At 40.4% G+C, this 18,330-nt stretch overlaps 1 protein-coding gene across 1 annotated transcript in view; it reads left to right on the top strand.

Moving 5' to 3' along the window:
* The window catches only part of TSPAN9 (tetraspanin 9), a 154,462-nt gene that overhangs the window by 130,435 nt on the left and 5,697 nt on the right, over positions 1–18,330 (top strand). Inside the window, exons 2-5 of the mRNA XM_018557675.1 lie at positions 4,745–4,936; positions 6,050–6,124; positions 14,752–14,853; positions 16,691–16,843. Of these exons, the coding sequence (XP_018413177.1) occupies positions 4,745–4,936; positions 6,050–6,124; positions 14,752–14,853; positions 16,691–16,843 (522 nt within the window). The remainder of the gene's footprint in view (positions 1–4,744; positions 4,937–6,049; positions 6,125–14,751; positions 14,854–16,690; positions 16,844–18,330) is intronic.

Genomic DNA, 18,330 nt, shown 5'->3' with positions numbered 1-18,330 from the left:
GGGCATAATTGTGGCATACCACTGCTGCAGAGGGTGACAACGCTGCAGTGATTTTGCTTCAGAGCAAAGACCATGGTCAGGCTGTTGGGGGAAGTAGGACTTGAAGGATTTTGCTGGTAGGATCACCAGGAACAGACGCTATGATACAATGGGAACTTTACAAAACATACAATGCAGTCTTAATGGTGTGTACAGCTTTCATAATATATCTGATTTTAACTTTGGGCCATAGTTCTTCTAATATAGCAAATATTAGTGTGACACATTGAAGGTTTTTTTGTAATGGGTGAGATACACAAAGGATTAATTCACACTTTCCACGCATGAACAAATACACATGCCATTTTTGCATATATTGGATCATTTGGAGCATATCCACGTCGATGTGAATTGGCTGCCCTATGCTCAACAAACGCAGACAAGAAGCTGATGCAAGTGGGTCTAATGTTTTTTCACACGCTATAGCTCTTGCCCTGTTAGGGGTACCAGTGCACAATTTTTCACATGTTAACACAAGCAGCAAGTATGAATGGGGTCTCAATGTGACATTTTGTATAGGGATGCTCTGCATCCTGTGACAGGGAGTCAGAATAGAGCAGATACAAGCAGTCAGTGATCAGTGAACGCTGACTGCTTCTAAATAATTGAGGACATAGTATGTTTACAGTGTCTCCAATTATGAATGAATGGGAAGTGCTATACAACACTTCCTGTTCATTCATGATTGTAGATATAGTAAACATACTATCTTCATAAGACTCTCCTCAATACCTTTTTCAATTTTAAAAGGGAAACATCAGGAGTCTGTTCAGACCAGAGCCCCTGACAGTAAAGTTAAAAATATTTATTAAAAAAAATTTAATTAAAAAAATAAAAAGTTTATAAAACAAATAAATGAAAATAAAATATCTTAGAAAAATTAAAAGGTTAGAAAAAATAATTTTCGGTTTTGGCCTGACATTTTTTTTATTTTCGGTTTCAGTTTCAAATTTGCATTTTGGTGCAACTTTAATTTTTTAGAATGTTGGAGGGAAGACATTAATGTTGGTATAATTATGAAATCTACTTTACTGTTTTGAAAAATACATGTATTTCACTGTATAATTGGCTATATATAGATAGATGGGGGCAGCCATAGTATATACATATACCAGCACTACTTCCTACTTAGTTGGTTGTACTGAGGCATGTTTACTTGCTCAGCCGCTGTGAAGTGCTGAATGCTGTGCTGCAAGTCAGCACTCAGCACTGCTAACTTAGTACTCGCAGCAGAAGTGAATGTGAATGCAGAGCGCTGAGTGTGACGGAGAAGGTGTGGACAGAGCACCAGCAGCCATTTTAACTGTGGGCACATCTGGCAGTTCTGGAAAAAGATACCTGAGCCACAATGGAGGAAATCAATTCAGCGTGGGAACCTACAAATTTTGGTGGAGGAGTACACCAAATATTCATTGGAAAATGGTATTTGTTTGTCAAAAGTATTATCCTCCCATATTTTGCTTACCACTGCGCAGCCGAACCGTTCAGTGAAACTTCTGCAGCGAACTGGAGTGCTGCAGAACAGCTACTCAGCGCTTGGCTAAGGAACTGAACATGCCTCTGGCTTCAATGAGCTAATGCTTTTGACATCAGCTTAAGATGCATCTGAGATTATTCAAAACTCATTGCAGGTTCAGTTGACCTGGTTGAGTTAGGAATTAATTAAGGCCATTCGTTACCCCACTCAAATCTTACGTTGATGCATGTTTTTTACTTTTCATTTATATATTTTATAGACACGACTAGATGTCACTCCTAAATAAGGAACTATGTTTATGGGTGTGTCCTTGGTTGCCGACTAATCAATCCCATATAGGAAGAATTTTAGATAAGACATTTGTATGTAATGAGGTTTTTTTACCAGTACATGGCTTTATATATGTACTCTTCTCATGCGTATTATCAATAAATCTTCTACCTGATCAACCATTTTAAAAATAAACTCTATGTGGCTTATCCTGTAGCTGGTTTGACCTCAGGAATTGTTCAGCAAGGGTGGTGAATAGATAGCCACTAGAGCAAGGGTGGGCAAACTCTGGCCCTCCAGCTGTTGTGGAACTACAATTCTCATGAGGCATTGCAAGATTCACACAGGCATAACTCCCAGAGACAGATGCGTGATGTAATTTGTAGTCTTACCACAGCTGGAGGGCCAAAGTTTGCCCACCCCTGCACTAGAGGAAGCATCCGTCCATTAGTATAAAAAGAAGAGCCCCTAGCCTGCTTGTAAAAATATGACATTCACATTACTTTCAGGTAACGTATGATAACAGCTGAAACTGAGTGCCCTTTTGGTTACTTTTCCTTTAAATAAATATGAGTGGCCCTTGAGAAAGCAGAGTGTTGCTCTTTATCAAGATCATTTTCTTCTGCCCCTGTGTAAAAGTTAGCAATAATCACTGTTGCATCATGCAGTCGGTGTTTTACGCTCAGCCTCCCTTTATAGCTTTTGTGGTCTATTACATCCGTATTTTATTTAAAATAAAAGGAAATGTGCTGAAGTCCTGGGACCACTTAGAGAGTTATATTAAGGGCTGATAAGTAAAATCTGCACCGGTCTAAAATGTGTTATTTATGTTCTCCACGTCATAATTAAATCGGTTTTTAATGGCGTTTTGCGGTTTCCATATGAAAAAGTAATCTTTCCAAATAACTCCATGGCAGATGAAGCTCAACTTTGTATGACTATTTTCTCCAGGTTTAATATTGGCCAGAAAGACCCGCAGTGATTGAGGGCTGAATTAGGATGCAATTGTAACTAAACTCCCTTGGGCACCATTGCTTCAAATCCAATTCTCTCTTGATATACAATAGATGACGCTTGTAGGATTTCTCTGTGATGAATGGGCGAGGAACCTGTACAGGCGATTGTGAAATAAATGATTAAGCAGCGAAAAGCCTAGTAGCTGTAAATAAATAACCATACAGATATATATTTTTTACCCACACGTCTCTCCCTCTGTATCGTAGGAAGATTGGACCCCATCTAACCCCAATATCCACCCCGTTAAATCCCAGCTTTCATTTAGTAGCTGACAGGTGATGGTAGAAGGAACTGCTTGTTTATATGCTTTTAATGTGTTTTAAAAATGGGAATCATGAGTCTAGAAGACAACACCCCCTGTTCTATCAAAGTTTGTGACTGCATTAGAATGTGTGACCGGTGATGTGGTCACATTTTAATGTGATCCCGCCCACTTTTTTAGCGGTGGAATATGTGACCGGCAAAAGGTGAAGAATTCCAACGCTTTGTCTGCTGTTCCAGGGCAGATCGGCATTGCAGATGGCATGTGCAGGAGAACCGATCTGTCCTGGAACAGCTGATCGGTCCTGGAACAGCTGACAAACCATTGGAATTCTTCACCTTTTGCCGGTCACATATTCCACCGCCGAAAAATTGCCGGGATCACGTTAAAATGTATGACCACGTGACCGGTCACACATTCCAACCCAGTCACAATATTTGATTTACGAATCTATGGCAATTTTAAGAGGTTAGGTTGTGGGACAGTTGGGTATAGCAGGTACAAGTGTTCTACCAAGAAGTTAAGTTGGTAAAAAAAAGCACATAGGTACATATTTAAGCTCCCTTTGAGGAAAGTTGTGGCTGGATGGATGTCATAAATAAAGTGTATATGAACCCAAAACCAAAAATGTAATATATTGCAGCTTACCAGTCCTTAGATGTGGTGGTTGCCTAATGCAGATACACTTTAATGCCACTTGGACCAGTCAAGTCCTGGAAGCAAGCCCTGTGGCAGGCAGGGAAAGTGGAAAGCACATGAAACCATTTCAGTCCTCTTAGGTAAAAGGGAGGCTTAAAGGATCGGTCCACCCAACACTCATATTTCAGTATTTGATTGTTGCCGTAGTGTTAAGCTACCTAATAGTTTCTTGTATCTCTCCGTTTTCTTTGCTTTTGATCCTGGGTCTGCATGCCTGCTGTGCCCATTATGAGGGGGTCCTTGACCCCCTGCTGGATTTTACATTATGGAGACTGCCATAGGGAAAACCTATTTAGAAGATTCTAAAGTAGGCCAGAGCAGAGCCAGGAACTATGGCAGGTGATCTCACTGACAGAGACCTCAAGAGGTATAAAAAGCCAACAGGTTACTAAGACCAACAGATTCCATCCATTTAGCTAAATATTACAGTTGGGTGGGGGGTGACCTTTTAAAACTGTCTGCTTAGCAGTCTCCTTTAACTTGGTAGCAAATTCTTATAATATGAGAACAATTTCTAACATGACAGTCTCTTGCAACATGCATTTCTCTGTAACTTAATGCTCTCATGAGCTGTGCAGAAGTCTCTTGTAATGTAGCTTTCTCAGAACAGAGAATGTTTCTCAATGATAATATCATATTTGCGAGTACAAGTTTTGCTGGTTCGAGGGTCAGGTTGCAGGTATAAGTGGATTCAGTGGCAGGTACGAGATGACAGGACCTCGGTATGAGTCAGACATAAATCTACATAAACCTACAGAGAGTTTTTTAAACCCACAAGCAGAGGCAGAATGGCAATGTTATTAATCAATATCTCTATAGTTATGTAATCTATTAGGTTATTGTCTACAGGTCTGTTTTACAAAGTTTGATGCATAATTATTGTACATTGAATTCTTTTTTATATTTTTGCTGGTTTGCTATGTCACCTGGAGTTTTTTTAGGGGTTATTGTGCTGACATTTTCATTGCTTTGTCTTTCAGCTCTGCGGATGCGGATTGCTGGGGGTTGGAATATGGCTGTCTGTATCACAAGGAAACTTTGCAACATTTTCTCCCAGTTTCCCATCGCTTTCAGCAGCAAATCTAGTGATCGCCATCGGCACAATCGTCATGGTGACCGGCTTCCTCGGTTGTCTTGGTGCTATCAAGGAAAACAAGTGCCTCCTTTTAAGTGTAAGTTGCAATACAATTTAAGACCCTTCAACTTGAATTCATATTTATGTGCACAATGTTTACAGTTATAAGCAATTATGAAAAGTGGATGATGAACTTCCGGACATTTATGTCCTAGCATGATGAAGATTAGGTCAGTGGGAGTGCTGGAGAGTCATATTCCATTTTGATGCCCTAACCTGATGCTAAACTCATCCCAGGCTTGATCAGGACCATTCATAATGGATAAAGATTATAGTTCAAGGATGCAGGAACCACATCAGCAACAGGCAAATGAGGGTAAAAAACTGCTGTTCGCCTAATATTAGAGTACTTCACCTGTAGATTTTTACTTTGCCTTTTATCTGAAAAGCCCTAAAGGAGGCAAAGTGGCACCCATCAACCTTCACAATTAATTCCGAGAAAAACAAGCATTGAAAGTGACCGCTTTTAAGAAGAGTTCATTGGAACCAGGCATGGAGATAATGAAATATACAAGGAAACAAGCCTAACTATAGTACTGTATGCCACAACTATGTGCCTCAACAACACAGGAGCCCCATACTATCTGGCTGATACATTTTTTATATATAAGGGTAGATGGAGTAAACTGGGGAGTGCGAGAGTCTTGCATCTTGTGGATAGGCAGTGCCAACTCCACAAGAAGGAACACAGATTGACTATATGCTATAGATTCTGTAAGGAATAAGGTGCTATCCAGTTTCCTCTATCCACCATTGTGAAAAGAATCAGTTCTGGTGCCATCATCTCTGGCAAGCAGATGATGGACCACCTATGGTTCACTAACAAACATTCAAGTCCCAATAATCTCACTCTATCTGTAGAATAATTTATGTTTCCTTATAATAAAAGCAACAGAAGCATTGGACACTCTACTGGGTGATGGCATATGAGAACGTTTAGAGGAAGATCCCAGGGATGGAGTCTATAAGAAACCAATTGTGTTTAGCCAATCATTTCCTCTCATTAAAGGATGAGTGTATGTCTGTCTTGGGTGAACTCATTTTTCATGCCAGAGTGAATGTTTAGTAAGTTACTATTTTATAACAAGTAATTTCACATAGTCACATTGCTTTGTACATGAACTTTTCTCTTGTTGACTTTTTTTTGCAGTTTTTCATCATTTTGCTGATTATTCTTTTGGCTGAACTAATACTTCTCATCCTATTCTTTGTCTACATGGACAAGGTAAGCTTTTAATGTCTGTTGCCTACTACAAATAAAATACATGTTCATGCAATATCTACCAGCAAATAGTACTAAGCTTCAGAGGCGTAACTAGTACCTTCAAGGTCCCGGTGCAAGAAACCATGAAGGGCCCCCCCAACCCCCCGCTGCCATGGGAAGCCACTATATACAGGCACCGTGTGGTTAACAGGAAGGGTGCCGAGGTCTCCAGCAAGCGCATTTATTTATAAAGTATTAGTTTGTAATTGTTAATTGTGACCGTTAATAATATGCCATCTATGGCAATAAATTATGGATGGCATATTATTAACGGTCACAATTAACGATTTGAACTAAATACTTTGTCAATAAATCCCGGTTTCCTCAATAACACTGGTCTGTGTGCAAGCGCAGATGCTGAGGGCGGCAAATTTGACTAGGTTGGCTTTCCCGACAGAACCAGTATCTGTGCTTAATATCGGGGAATTTTCACAAGTATGAGTACTCGTGAAAATGCCCAGTATTGACACTGATGCATCCATACTTAATAATATAATCTATTGCTGGGCCTTGTAGTCCTGCATAGTTGTTGCTATTCTGCATTGCTGTATAATCATTATACAGCAATGTAGAATACCACCAGCTATGCAGGACTACAAGTGCCAGCAATACATTATATTGAAAATCAGCAATGCTTCTGCACCCCTTAACAACAGCATGGCAGATGGCCAGCATTTTTGCTACTTGTGCCTCTCCAGTACAGACAGCAAACACCTACCCTTCTCTCCCTGAACCTCTTTTTTGTAGTTGCCAGAATTGTCTTTGAACAAGTTCTCTGCCATACTGCAGTAGGAATAATCCATGCAATTGGATATATAAACTCTTTTTTTCAGAGGTCAAACATTATACTTCCATCCTAGTGATCACAGTGGCAACAACAGGTGCACTCTCTCCAGGTGCACTCTTTCACTCTGCAGGGAGGTCCAAAAAACTTCTGTCCTTGTTTTGACCCCATGAGAGTGTAAATATAAAATCCCCCGGGGAAGCAAGGCTAATGATTCCATACTCTGCTGAGATAGGTGATACTATTTAGCACCTAGGTCTTCTTATTTGCAGTCTCTTCTAGGTAAAAAAAAAAAAATGTCAGCTGTCAACAAACTATTTTAAATCTGAACTGACTTATGCTAGAGGCTTTCTCTCTTACTCTCTCTGCTCTCTGTGTGAGCCTGCTGCTGGGTGAAAAGGCTGGCTGCCGATAAAACACTAAAAAGACATATGCTTCCTGTTAGCCAGGAACTCACATAGGTTTAATTAGTAGCTCGGGCAAGCAGATGTTTTGTTTTCATTTATGCTGTGAACGTACTGTACAAAGCCTTCCTTTTTCGAACTCTGTTCATTTATTCCTTCCTAAATAAAAGTGCAGGATATGATGCAATTTAAAAAATATTAAAAAAAATATCACAGGTTAGATGGAAGGTTTGTGTAAAAAACAAAGCAAGCATAATAAATTAGAAAAAAACAAAAGAAAATTGTTTCTTTTTTTTTTTTGCTGTCTTATTGCTTTTAAGATTTTTCTGGGGAAGGAACAAGTACTATTGAGGAACAATCACTTTTCTTATCGCTACCGGCGTTCCTGCATTTATGTACAAGGCATTTGCATATCAAAGTGGAAGGATGTTTATAAGGATGTCTTATTTGGAAAAGCAATTGCTGTTGCATCTAACAGGATTTGAGAGACTTAATGATGCCGTAGAAGAACTTCAAAGTTATGGCAGCGATACTGAGCAAAAGTAGAGTTTGTGATGACGGACAAAGTAATGGGTCCCATTTAGGCCAATTAAAAATCTATTAAACCTACAGGGAGATGAAAGTTTACTGCTACAAATTCTGTTCCTTGCCCCAGCGTTTGAAAAACTTATAGGTGTTGTCTCAGAGGACTGGTGCCAAGAAGCTGTGACTAGTATCTTGTTACTTCACTTGTACAGGAGGCAGAGATAAATGAAAGCAGAATAGGGCCCTAGGCAAGGAAGCAGTTTTGCCTTCCCCCACCCATTTGATTGACATTTAGACTGAAATAGGCATAGAGAAGCCACCTTATTTGTACTGTCTGTACTAGCATGACCTCATCAGACATCAGTTGCCTACAAGTGTATCTTCCCTTGTGAAGTGACAGGCAGTGGTGCACCTGTAACCAATTGCACTGACCTATGTTTACTGCAGGAGAGTGAAGGTTGTAGCTAAATCACCCCTGGACATCTAAGGCTGGGCACACACCTTACAACCATCGCAAGACTTTTGTCTTGGGATGGTTGTAAGGTACTTAAAAAAACGTACGATCTGCCTATCTTGCATAGGCAGATCGTACTTGCGATGATCGCAAGCCACGCCCCCTGAGGGGCGGGCTTCCGATGACCGCAATGCCGAACGGGCAGTGTGCGCTTGCGCACACCGGCCCGTACGGCTTTTATCGTACGGACATGCCACAAACCCGCCGAACATCGTACGATGCTCGGCGGGTTTTCGAACATGTCCGTAAGTTAAAAGTCGTGCGACCTTACAGTAGTAGAGGTCGCACGGCTTCCACACACCTTACGATAATCGTACGATCGCGGGATTTCCCGCGATTATCGTAAGGTGTGTGGGAACCTTTACATGTTCTAGGCTTCTGCCTAGGTTGCCATGTGGATGATCTGGCTCTGATAGAAACAGTGTAGGGTCCCCCTCAAAATCCATATAAGACCCTAATCCTTGATGAGGGTCTGGATTGGATTTTGAGCAGGAAACTTGCACAAAAAAAAACAAATAAAATAATATACCAGACCCTTAACCTAGCATGCAGCCTGGCAGGCAAGGAAAGGGGGAGCAGTGAGTGTGCAGTCTCCCAAGCCATACCAGGCCACATGCTGATGAGAACAAGGGCCTTATCCCAACATCCAGTTCCAAAGAGGATGTAGGGGTCTGCAGAGGGGCTACTTATCAGAATCTGGAAGCTCCCTTTAAAATAAGGGGACCCCAAGATATCTGGCCTTGTCCCTACATGAATTAGTAAGGTTTACAAAGTAATTTAGCACACCATCAAAAAGTCCTTTATTAAAATAAAAGTCCCACAATGTAAACCTATAATCAATCACATCATTCAGTGGCATAGATTCATTATCAATCACATTGAACGAAGATCCAAAAACTCTCCAGCCCAAAAACCCACTCTCACCACAACCATATTTCGTCAATGATTTCAGAGAGCATTCCTGGCCCTTTTGTTTACATTCAGATGCTGGCTGGGGAATCCATGAACAGCAGCTGAATGTAAACCGAGGAGTCAGGGAGGTCTCATTGGATGCTAGAAAGCAGATGGCTGCCAGTTTCTGGCTACCAATGGGGGGGGGCGTAATTGCACTGCCATGAACGGGAAGCTGTCACATTCAGCGGTGGTACTAATACCGCCACTAAATGAATGACTTCCGGTAGCAGACATAGATTCGCTTCAGTGGCGGGCAGACAAGCCATTTAGTTTGTCCATTTGATAAACACAAATCAGCCAAAGTTTGTCACCGCAAACTCAAATCTCCTGTACCTGTACATAAAAGGTAGCAGTCTAGCTGGGTAGAGGTTGGGTTCCAGACTTGTGTTAGCCAGTGAAAATACTTATGGGTTTGTCCATTAGTGGTGGCCACAGGGTGGCAAATGTGTGCTTAGGAATGACTGGCAGAAAGCTATCTGCCCAGCCTTAAATGAGTAGCCCAAGTCTGGTGACAGTACTGCTTTCCTCTTCTCCGTAGCAAAAGAAAAAATCAGTACTGATGGTAGGACGATTTTGCATCTTTTACTCAAATGAGAACCTGACTGCCTGAAGCACTTGTCGCCCCCTAGGAGTTAAGAAAGAGCTCGATAATTGCAAGTGATGTTCAAAATGAGGAGCATCACTTGTAATTACCGGCTGTCTGTGAACACCTTAAGACAGTGCAGAGAAAAATGAGTATTTTCCAACTGCAATAGCCGATAATTAGATTATTGCTGTAATGTGAGCACAGGACTTTCCTTTTGCCATTAAGTGTTCTTACATATATTATCCCCATTTGAGTTTACTAGTGAAGACTTTACTTCCTCAAGTTACCACCACTCTCTGCACCATTGTACTGTGAGTGCACAGTGCCATGGAAACACACCCACAGGGGGTAGGTCCATGACACCCTGGGCCAACAGGAAGTGGGTTGAAAGATGCTGGGTATTATTTAACTCCGGAAAGGACTAATGTTGGGCCTTGTAAAGGTGAGTCTTCAGTGGATGCCAAAGAGGAGGTGAATATTGCAAACAGAGCTGCACTTTTTATTTTTAAATTAGCTTGGCTACCTATTTCAAACTAAAAATTACTTGGATTTAATACAGATTCTATATAATTGGGCACTGGGGAGGAGCAGAGCTGACCCTCAATGCCCTGCACTTGCTGGTTCCAATTTATATGATAAATAACATTGTGAAGGTCAGTCAAAGAACATTGTTACAAAGTCCTGCCTGCCACTGTTTCTGTATTACCAGCTGCAATTGCTAATCATCCTTTTAGTCATCACTAACTTATAATTTACCCATCAATTAACCCCACCTAAAAAAAATTCTGTGTGTATAATGAGGATTCTAAAAGTATCATATCCTAAGAAGAGGAGCTCCATAAAATCCAGATGTTTATTGTCCATAAGTTGGGAGCGATGCTCAATTGGCTTTTCATCAGGTGCTCTCGGTTCGCAGACCTTGCATTAAGTACGCTCCACTGACCATTAATTGAGAAATACTCCTTTGACTAGGCTGCTGTTGAGAGCATTAGCGGGGAAGAAATGCAGCTAACATGCCATTTTGGTTGAACTGATGCCCTCTTTTAAACAAGCGGATGTTTTAAAAAGCTATCCTTGAAAAGTCTGCTCACGGTCATGGCCCATGTATTTGACTTTGTCGACCAGGTTAAAGGTCAGTCTGTGCCTCTGGTTTTTCTTGTGACTTTAAAATCTGGTCAGGCTTACTGAATGTAAAGGGCTTTTCTTACCTTATCAATCTCCTCTTGAACCTCCCATGTTGTGAGAGAGGTATAGGGGCTACCATTGCTGGTGACCTTATAAAAATTATAGTTGTCTGTCTTCCGACCCAGAACATGCATGCTGTAAAAGAGTGCAAAAAAAGTGCCAGAATTCCTTTCCTCTATACTTGTTGCAGTTTAGTGACTCAGAAAGAGTTGCCCATTCAGGGCAAAGAGGCCCTGTCTTTGTAAAAGGCCTCCGACCTATTTTTACCTGGACAGTACACCCTTACCTACAGTATCCTTTGTTTCAACCAGCGACAATACCATGGTATGGGGGTGCATGTGACCCCCTCCCATGTAACAGTGCTGAGGTCTAGCAGCCAAACACTAGGCTTGGGCACTGCCATATGACATAGGGAGTGACATGACCATTTCCCCTAGCATCTGACACCTGCCCACACTGGGGATTTTAATGTCGAAAGAAGGAGTGCTCAGTGCTGTGTGAATTCAGTTTATATTTTCCTTACAGCTTCATTTGCTAAACAAGCTAAACTCCAGGTAAACAGACAAAACACATATAAAGGAGCTGTTTTACCTGTCGAATGATTTGTATTTCTGTCCATGCAGTTCTTAGGGAGGCAGGGCAGGACACAACCTATTTTTCTGTGCTGCAATTAAGTAACACTTACAAGTATTGCCCTCCCCTAGCTTGTGACTGGACCGAAAAAGGAGAAGCAGCAGAATGATGATCTTATCCCTCTTTCACTCTGATTCTGCTCCAATCAGCATGTTCCTTGTTAGCACATGAGCACAGCTGATTGGCCCCTTGTGCAGCATCTCCCTCCCCACAGGGGATTGTAAGAGGCTGAGACCAAGTCATATGCATGTACTAACACTGTTTGTATTCAATAAATACATTAAATTATATATTATTGTGTATAAAGCTGCATTAATTGGTGTTTAATTTCTGCCTGGAGTTCAGCTTTAATGGCATATACAGTAATTATGAAGCAGTTATATTGTTTTATTGTTTGAAAAAACTTAGTATAAGCTGTAATTTTCATTTAATTCGTTTTTTTTTCTTAATCTATAGTTATCATAAGTTTGAAACTTTGCTAAGCTATTAACTGCTGCTATACATCTAGATCACCCCTCTAAATTCGGATGTCCTCTGCCCTCCTGCTCGCCATAAATCACGAATGTCATTTTTAATTTATTTATTTAACCTTACTGGTCTATTACAGAATGTAAATACTGGCACAGAGGTCAAAGTGACTTATGGATTTCAGGTGGAAATGTATCTTTTATTTCCAGTCTATGTCACCTTCCTTAATGAGGATGACATTATATTTTGCAGTAGAGGAAAAAACTCAAGTTCAGTTTATTAAGCTGTCACCTAGTGGATAATAAAGCTTTGTCAGAGGCAGATACCGGGTTGGTAGTAGGAAGCTTTCTCTAAAACATATGAAAGGTTAGGACAAATTAGGCCTCTTCGCCTGATATTTCTTACTAGGCAGTAGAAGTGTAAACTCATTAGGATAATGGCATAGTGTTATCTGGGTCTATATATATATTACCCAGAGAAGTGCAACGTAAAGTGTATCCTTCATTCAACTTGAATTTGACTTAAAGGTGAACCTCCATGAATATGGATTGTCTGCTTAGATGACAACCCCACACCACCTGTATAAAAAAGTACATAAACAATTACAAACATGACCTAATTTAGATCCATTTGGTTATAGTTAAATTTGAGTCCATTCAAGTCCTCATTCCATTCTTCTAAACCCCAATGAACGGAGGAGTTTTGTAGATTCCGAAACATGCTGGCTGTTTTTATTTGACAGTAATACAAAGCAAATTGTAATTATTTTTCGGGATTCTTTTATGTTGTGATTTGGTGCTCACCTCTATGTCTGTACTTTGATTTGCTTCCAGGTTTCCACTGAGGGAGGGCTTTGTGTTTAAGAGCTGCCTTACCAGATTCAGTGAGCTTGTTGAAGATTTCCTTGTGTTTGAACCATTGGAATAAGCATTGAAAGCCCAGAGACTCTTAAATGTGTTTTTTTCTGGAGTTCACCAAACTAGAATAAAACATTTTGGCTAGAGATACACTTTTTACTTAATTTCATTAGGCATTTGTTACTGAAAAGAACTGCTGCTGATTGTAGATATAAAGGAATGTTGGGATGTGTTTCAGAAAACATCAGCTAAGTCTGGAACGGTTAGCTTGCTTTGCCCCCTTTAATATACTATCCTTCTCTTCTTTTCCTTGCTGCTCATCCACCAAATTGAAGTACTTAGTAATTCTGGATATGTGGAAGTATATGACTCTCCCTTTCCTCCAATGGTGCAGCACAGGGTGTCTGAGTAGCCAATCACCAGGCCCAAGCACTCTCACATTAACACAGGGGATGAGTTCTTAGCACTGTATAAACTCTGACCGATCACAAAGCTTCTTCCATTTCTACCTGTTGGCAAATGATTGCATACCTGAGAAAAAGGGAAACCTTCCAGCACAATGTATTTAGGCAACAAACGCACCCCTGCCATGCCCCCAGTGATTCAGACCATTAAGACTTCATACGCAAAGATGATTGGTTAAACCCTTAATTGTTTTTTTCACCATCACTTTTCCTTTATACTGGCTTTTCAAAATAGCAAACAAGATAATTAAGATATACAATGAAGGTTTTAATGCAGAATAACACTTTTGTTAGTTAAATTGAACCTTTTCATCAATATTTGTACATCAGACCAAAAAGAAGGACAACTAAGGAGAAATAAAACAGCCAGAGGGATTTGTTCTTCCAAATGAGTGACATTTGGGACGTATGTAATTGGGCATAGGCAAAGTACAGGTTCAATTTAAATCTTAAAGTACAACTAAATACTCCTATATGACAGTCTAAAGTCCCAGATCCAATTGCACAAATTTCATAATGTAAACAAAAAATTTATTTTACCTTTCCCTTGGAGGGTTTCAGCAACTGTAGTGCTACAGGTTTGTGAAATAGCAATGGCCACTCTAAAAGCCACACTCTCTGCCTTGAACCTCCAACTGTATTGCAAGCAGGTATGACCTACATGAGAGTTGCAACTTTGCTCTTGATTCAGGAGCAGTGCAGCAATGTTGCCACCTCATCACAGGATGCTGCATTAGGTGGTCTTCGCTCGCAGGACCAACAGGTCCATCAGGTGCAGGGAGACTAAGAGAAGTGCAGTAAGAAGTAAGTGCAGATAGACGTGTAATTAGGTGCTGCATCACATTTTTTTTAATGGGAGGCCATAATCACACTAGTCCACGTGCTCCTGACCATAAGTATGGGCCACTGTGCTTTGTTTGCCTGAGCAGATTTATAGCTCTATCCCAGCATTAGCAAGATATGTCCATGGTGGAAAACATAAGTAGAAACCTCTGAAAGAAAGGTTATGCCCATCCTGGGGCTTTGCTTCCTCTGCTACACCTACTTCCCAGTTCATATCTATTTATTTCTTTTATCTTTTGCTCAAAATTATTCTTGGTTTAGAAGCTCTGCTCTAGCTCTTAGGAATTAAATTGAATAAACAATGAGTTTCCTGTGTTTCCATTCCTCTGTTCATTTGTAATTTTTTTTTCTTTTCTTCCCTCCACTTCTAGGTCAATGAGAATGCAAAGCAGGATTTGAAAGACGGTTTATGGCTCTACAATACAGAGAATAATGTCGGGTTGAAGAACGCATGGAACATTATTCAAGCTGAAGTGGGTTTTTCTCCTTTCCATACATGTCTTATGCACGGCACTGTGAGAAATGCGGAAAATGCATTGTTGATTAGATATCAGATTTCTGGGTATTGCCACACAGACATAAAGATGAATTTCTGATTTCATTTTAAATTAAGAACAAAAGAAAAATCTTAGAACTGAATGTTTAAATGGATTAAATTGCATATTTCAAAGTAGCATTTTTACAAATCTCCTCTTGGTTTTGCAGATAGAAAACTGATTTTGCAAAATAAATGTCTCTAGTCCAGAGATATCTATTGAAAGTATGTTTATGTTACAAAACCACCTAACCAAGTCTATAGAATACTTAGCCACGCCATTTTACTCAGGACACACTCTCGTGTAAACATGCTCCTCCCTCCTCATTTTTTTACTTTTTGTCAGTGATAGAGACCTATAAATGTAATCTAAAAAAAAAAGTAAATCGATGTATCAAAAGATACTCTAAAGGGGTAGCCAAACTCTGGCCCTCCAGCTGTGGTGAAACTACAAATCCCATGATGCATCTCTCTCCAGGGGTCGTGGCTGTGAGAATCTTGCAATGCCTCATGGGATTTGTAGTTCCACCACAGCTGGAGGGCCAGAGTTTGGCTAGTCTAAAGCAATCCCAGGGTATAAGGGTACTATTTGGGGCTCCCTTGACTAATCATGCCTCACAGTCTATCCAGACCCCTTGGCTAATGACACATACTAGATTGAAGAGGGATGGTATCGGCCAACATTTCCCAACCTTTTTCGGTCACGGCACTCTTAAAAAGTATGCAAAATCTTGAGGCACCCCAGTGTAAACTGTAAAAAACATAAATGTGAAAAATGATGTATGGACTCTTCAAAATCCATAACATATCCTTATCTAGTATGGATTTTAAGGGGGGGGCTGGATGGAGGCAAACTTTTCTGAATGGATCCCAAAATTCCTTTATTAACATCTTTTGTTTCCACGATGCAGGAGGCTTGCCTATCTGCACCATGGAAAGGCATGGCGCTGTGTGTACATTTCAAGGCATCCTATTTGAAACCAAAAGGCACTCCAGGGTGCCGCATCACCCTGGTTCATAAAGGCTGGTTTATGCTATGGCCTTGCTGACTAAAGGGGGTTCCCTGTCCATTTTGCTAGTAGTGAGTTAACAGCTGTCTTATTGGCCTGCTGTGTTTTATTTATCATTCTATTTAGATGCATTACGCTGCCCTGGGCAAAACCATGAAAAGGCTGTGGGCAGAGTACAGATAGCCTGGTAAAAGCCATCTACACAAACACTTTTTTCTTGCTTTAATGTGCAATCTCTCACTTCTCTTGCTGCTTTTTGTTAATGTAAAATAAATAAGGAATCTAAGTGGGAGAATGGGACACTAAGAGCTTTGTGTAGACTTTTTTTAGGAATGTTGCATATTGAATTAAAACAGTGCACTATTCAAATGCATGCCTTTGAACACAAAACTCAGCAAATGTTGCATTTGACCTATTTTGATTGCCTTACAAACTGCTCTTAATTAGGCCTGCTGCATGCAAAGTAAAGTCAATTCAAATCTGTGTTTAAAGTGCTTTTTAAAATCAGTTCTAATGCAGGGAAATGCAGGGGGGAAAAGACACCTAAATTAGCCCTTTTAATAACTGCAGTGGGTAGGTGGAGCTGAGAACTTGTCATGGGGTGAATCAGCCTGGCTGCAGTCACTGTGTTCAGACTGACCTTTAAACAGAAGAGCAAAACCTATGTCACTGCGAACGTTTTGCATAGCACGCTTTCCCATGGTACAAACTAATGGATACAATTTTATTCACTGGTTTATGATGGCTTGTTTCTGTTTTATATAGATGCATTGCTGCGGGGTGACAGATTACACAGATTGGTACCCAGTACTGGGAGAGAACACAGTTCCCGATCGATGCTGTATGGAGAATTCGCAAGACTGCGGTCACAACTCTACAGGCTTAGTGTGGAGAACGGTAAGTTTGATTCACACATTCGTAGGTGCAGTGAGGCCTGAAATTTTGTTGCTCAATGGTCGCTGAGCCTGCATTTGTTTAAAGGCTTTGGGGTGTTACACCTTCTACTGTTACATTTTTCATGATATAAAATAAATAAAAAATCCAACATAGTGATAACCCCTTATAATGGGCACATCAGGTGTGTGTATGGGTGAATTGACCCTTTACATTTTTCAAACATTTTTGATGATATTTACCTTAATATCTGTGAATGTTAAAGAATGGATTTTCACAATTTGTAGGATTAGGGAAACTTTCGCAAACATTTTTTATATATTTATATTTTATAAAGATGGACTGAGCTCTGTTGAAATGTTGACAATAAAATTTCTAGACACTAGATGGAACTGAGGAGTACAGGAATTTACTATTCTCCTCGGCTCCATCTAGTGATGGGAATGCCCTGCAAACTGCATTCGTATGGCTGGGCGGAACATTTGTAAATCATCCTGCATGTGTATGCATACTGTAAGGTTATGTACCTAATTTAATTGAAAAAAAATGAATGTCCGTTGAGTCAAGCCTCTCCTCATCTGCAATTTTGGTCCAGGGAAAATCCCTTGGGCATATGTCGCCAGGACAATGGTTTCTTTCCTGCAAGAAAATATTCACATTCAATCCAAAAATGTCATGTTCATTTTCATTCAGTTTTAGTTGCATTGAATGATCGATTGTTTGATCATATTTAATACATTGTGTGGCTACATCTAAACATGTTCATTAAGTGGCCTCTAGGATATATATTTTCCATACTGGACACACCTAGTTTGTATCACTTTTCTTTGTAATTGAAATTTAACATTTTATTAACTTCAAGGGAATGTATGCCTAAAAACAAAAATATATCATATTGCAGCTTATCAGTCCTTAGATGTGGTGGCTGCATTTGTTTTAATTTTTTTCAGGCTAAGCACATTTTGAGTACAGAAAATACCTGTCAATCTTGCCAGAAATGCCGTGTCCTTGTCACTTCCTGTGAGCTGCAAAGAAAGCACAAACATCCTTAGCTTTTTTGTGTAAACTATATTATTTCCATCAATTCCCTATGTAATGGAGATTAACAAAAGTCTACTTATATGAGGACATGTCCATGTCATGCTGTACATGTCCAGTCTGTGTGACAACCATGGATACAATGGAGAAATAAGTGTAGACATGGAGGGACAGAAATTGTGTTATTTGTAGAATCATCAGGTGAAAATAAGGGAATAAAAGCCTGAAAAAAGAAAACAAATGCAGCCACTAGATCCAAGGACTGGTAACCAGGGCCGGTGCTAGGATTTTTGCCAACACAGGCAAAGTTGAATTTTTGCGCCCCACCCCACAACCAACCCCCTAACCCCCCAGACCCCCTGTCGTGCTGGGCCTGCTCCCTATCAGCGTGGGTTTTTTTCACTTACCTTCGGTGCGTGAGAGCAGCGGCGAGTCAGCGCTGGTCCAGTGGGAGGAGCTCCAGGTGGGGTCCT

The sequence above is a fragment of the Nanorana parkeri genome, unplaced genomic scaffold, assembly GCF_000935625.1.
Source record: "Nanorana parkeri isolate BGI_ZX_2015 unplaced genomic scaffold, ASM93562v1 scaffold14, whole genome shotgun sequence".
Classification (NCBI taxonomy): Eukaryota; Metazoa; Chordata; class Amphibia; order Anura; family Dicroglossidae; genus Nanorana; species Nanorana parkeri.
Note: the sequence above shows the minus strand (reverse complement) of the source record. Positions and strands in the feature narration are given on the sequence as shown.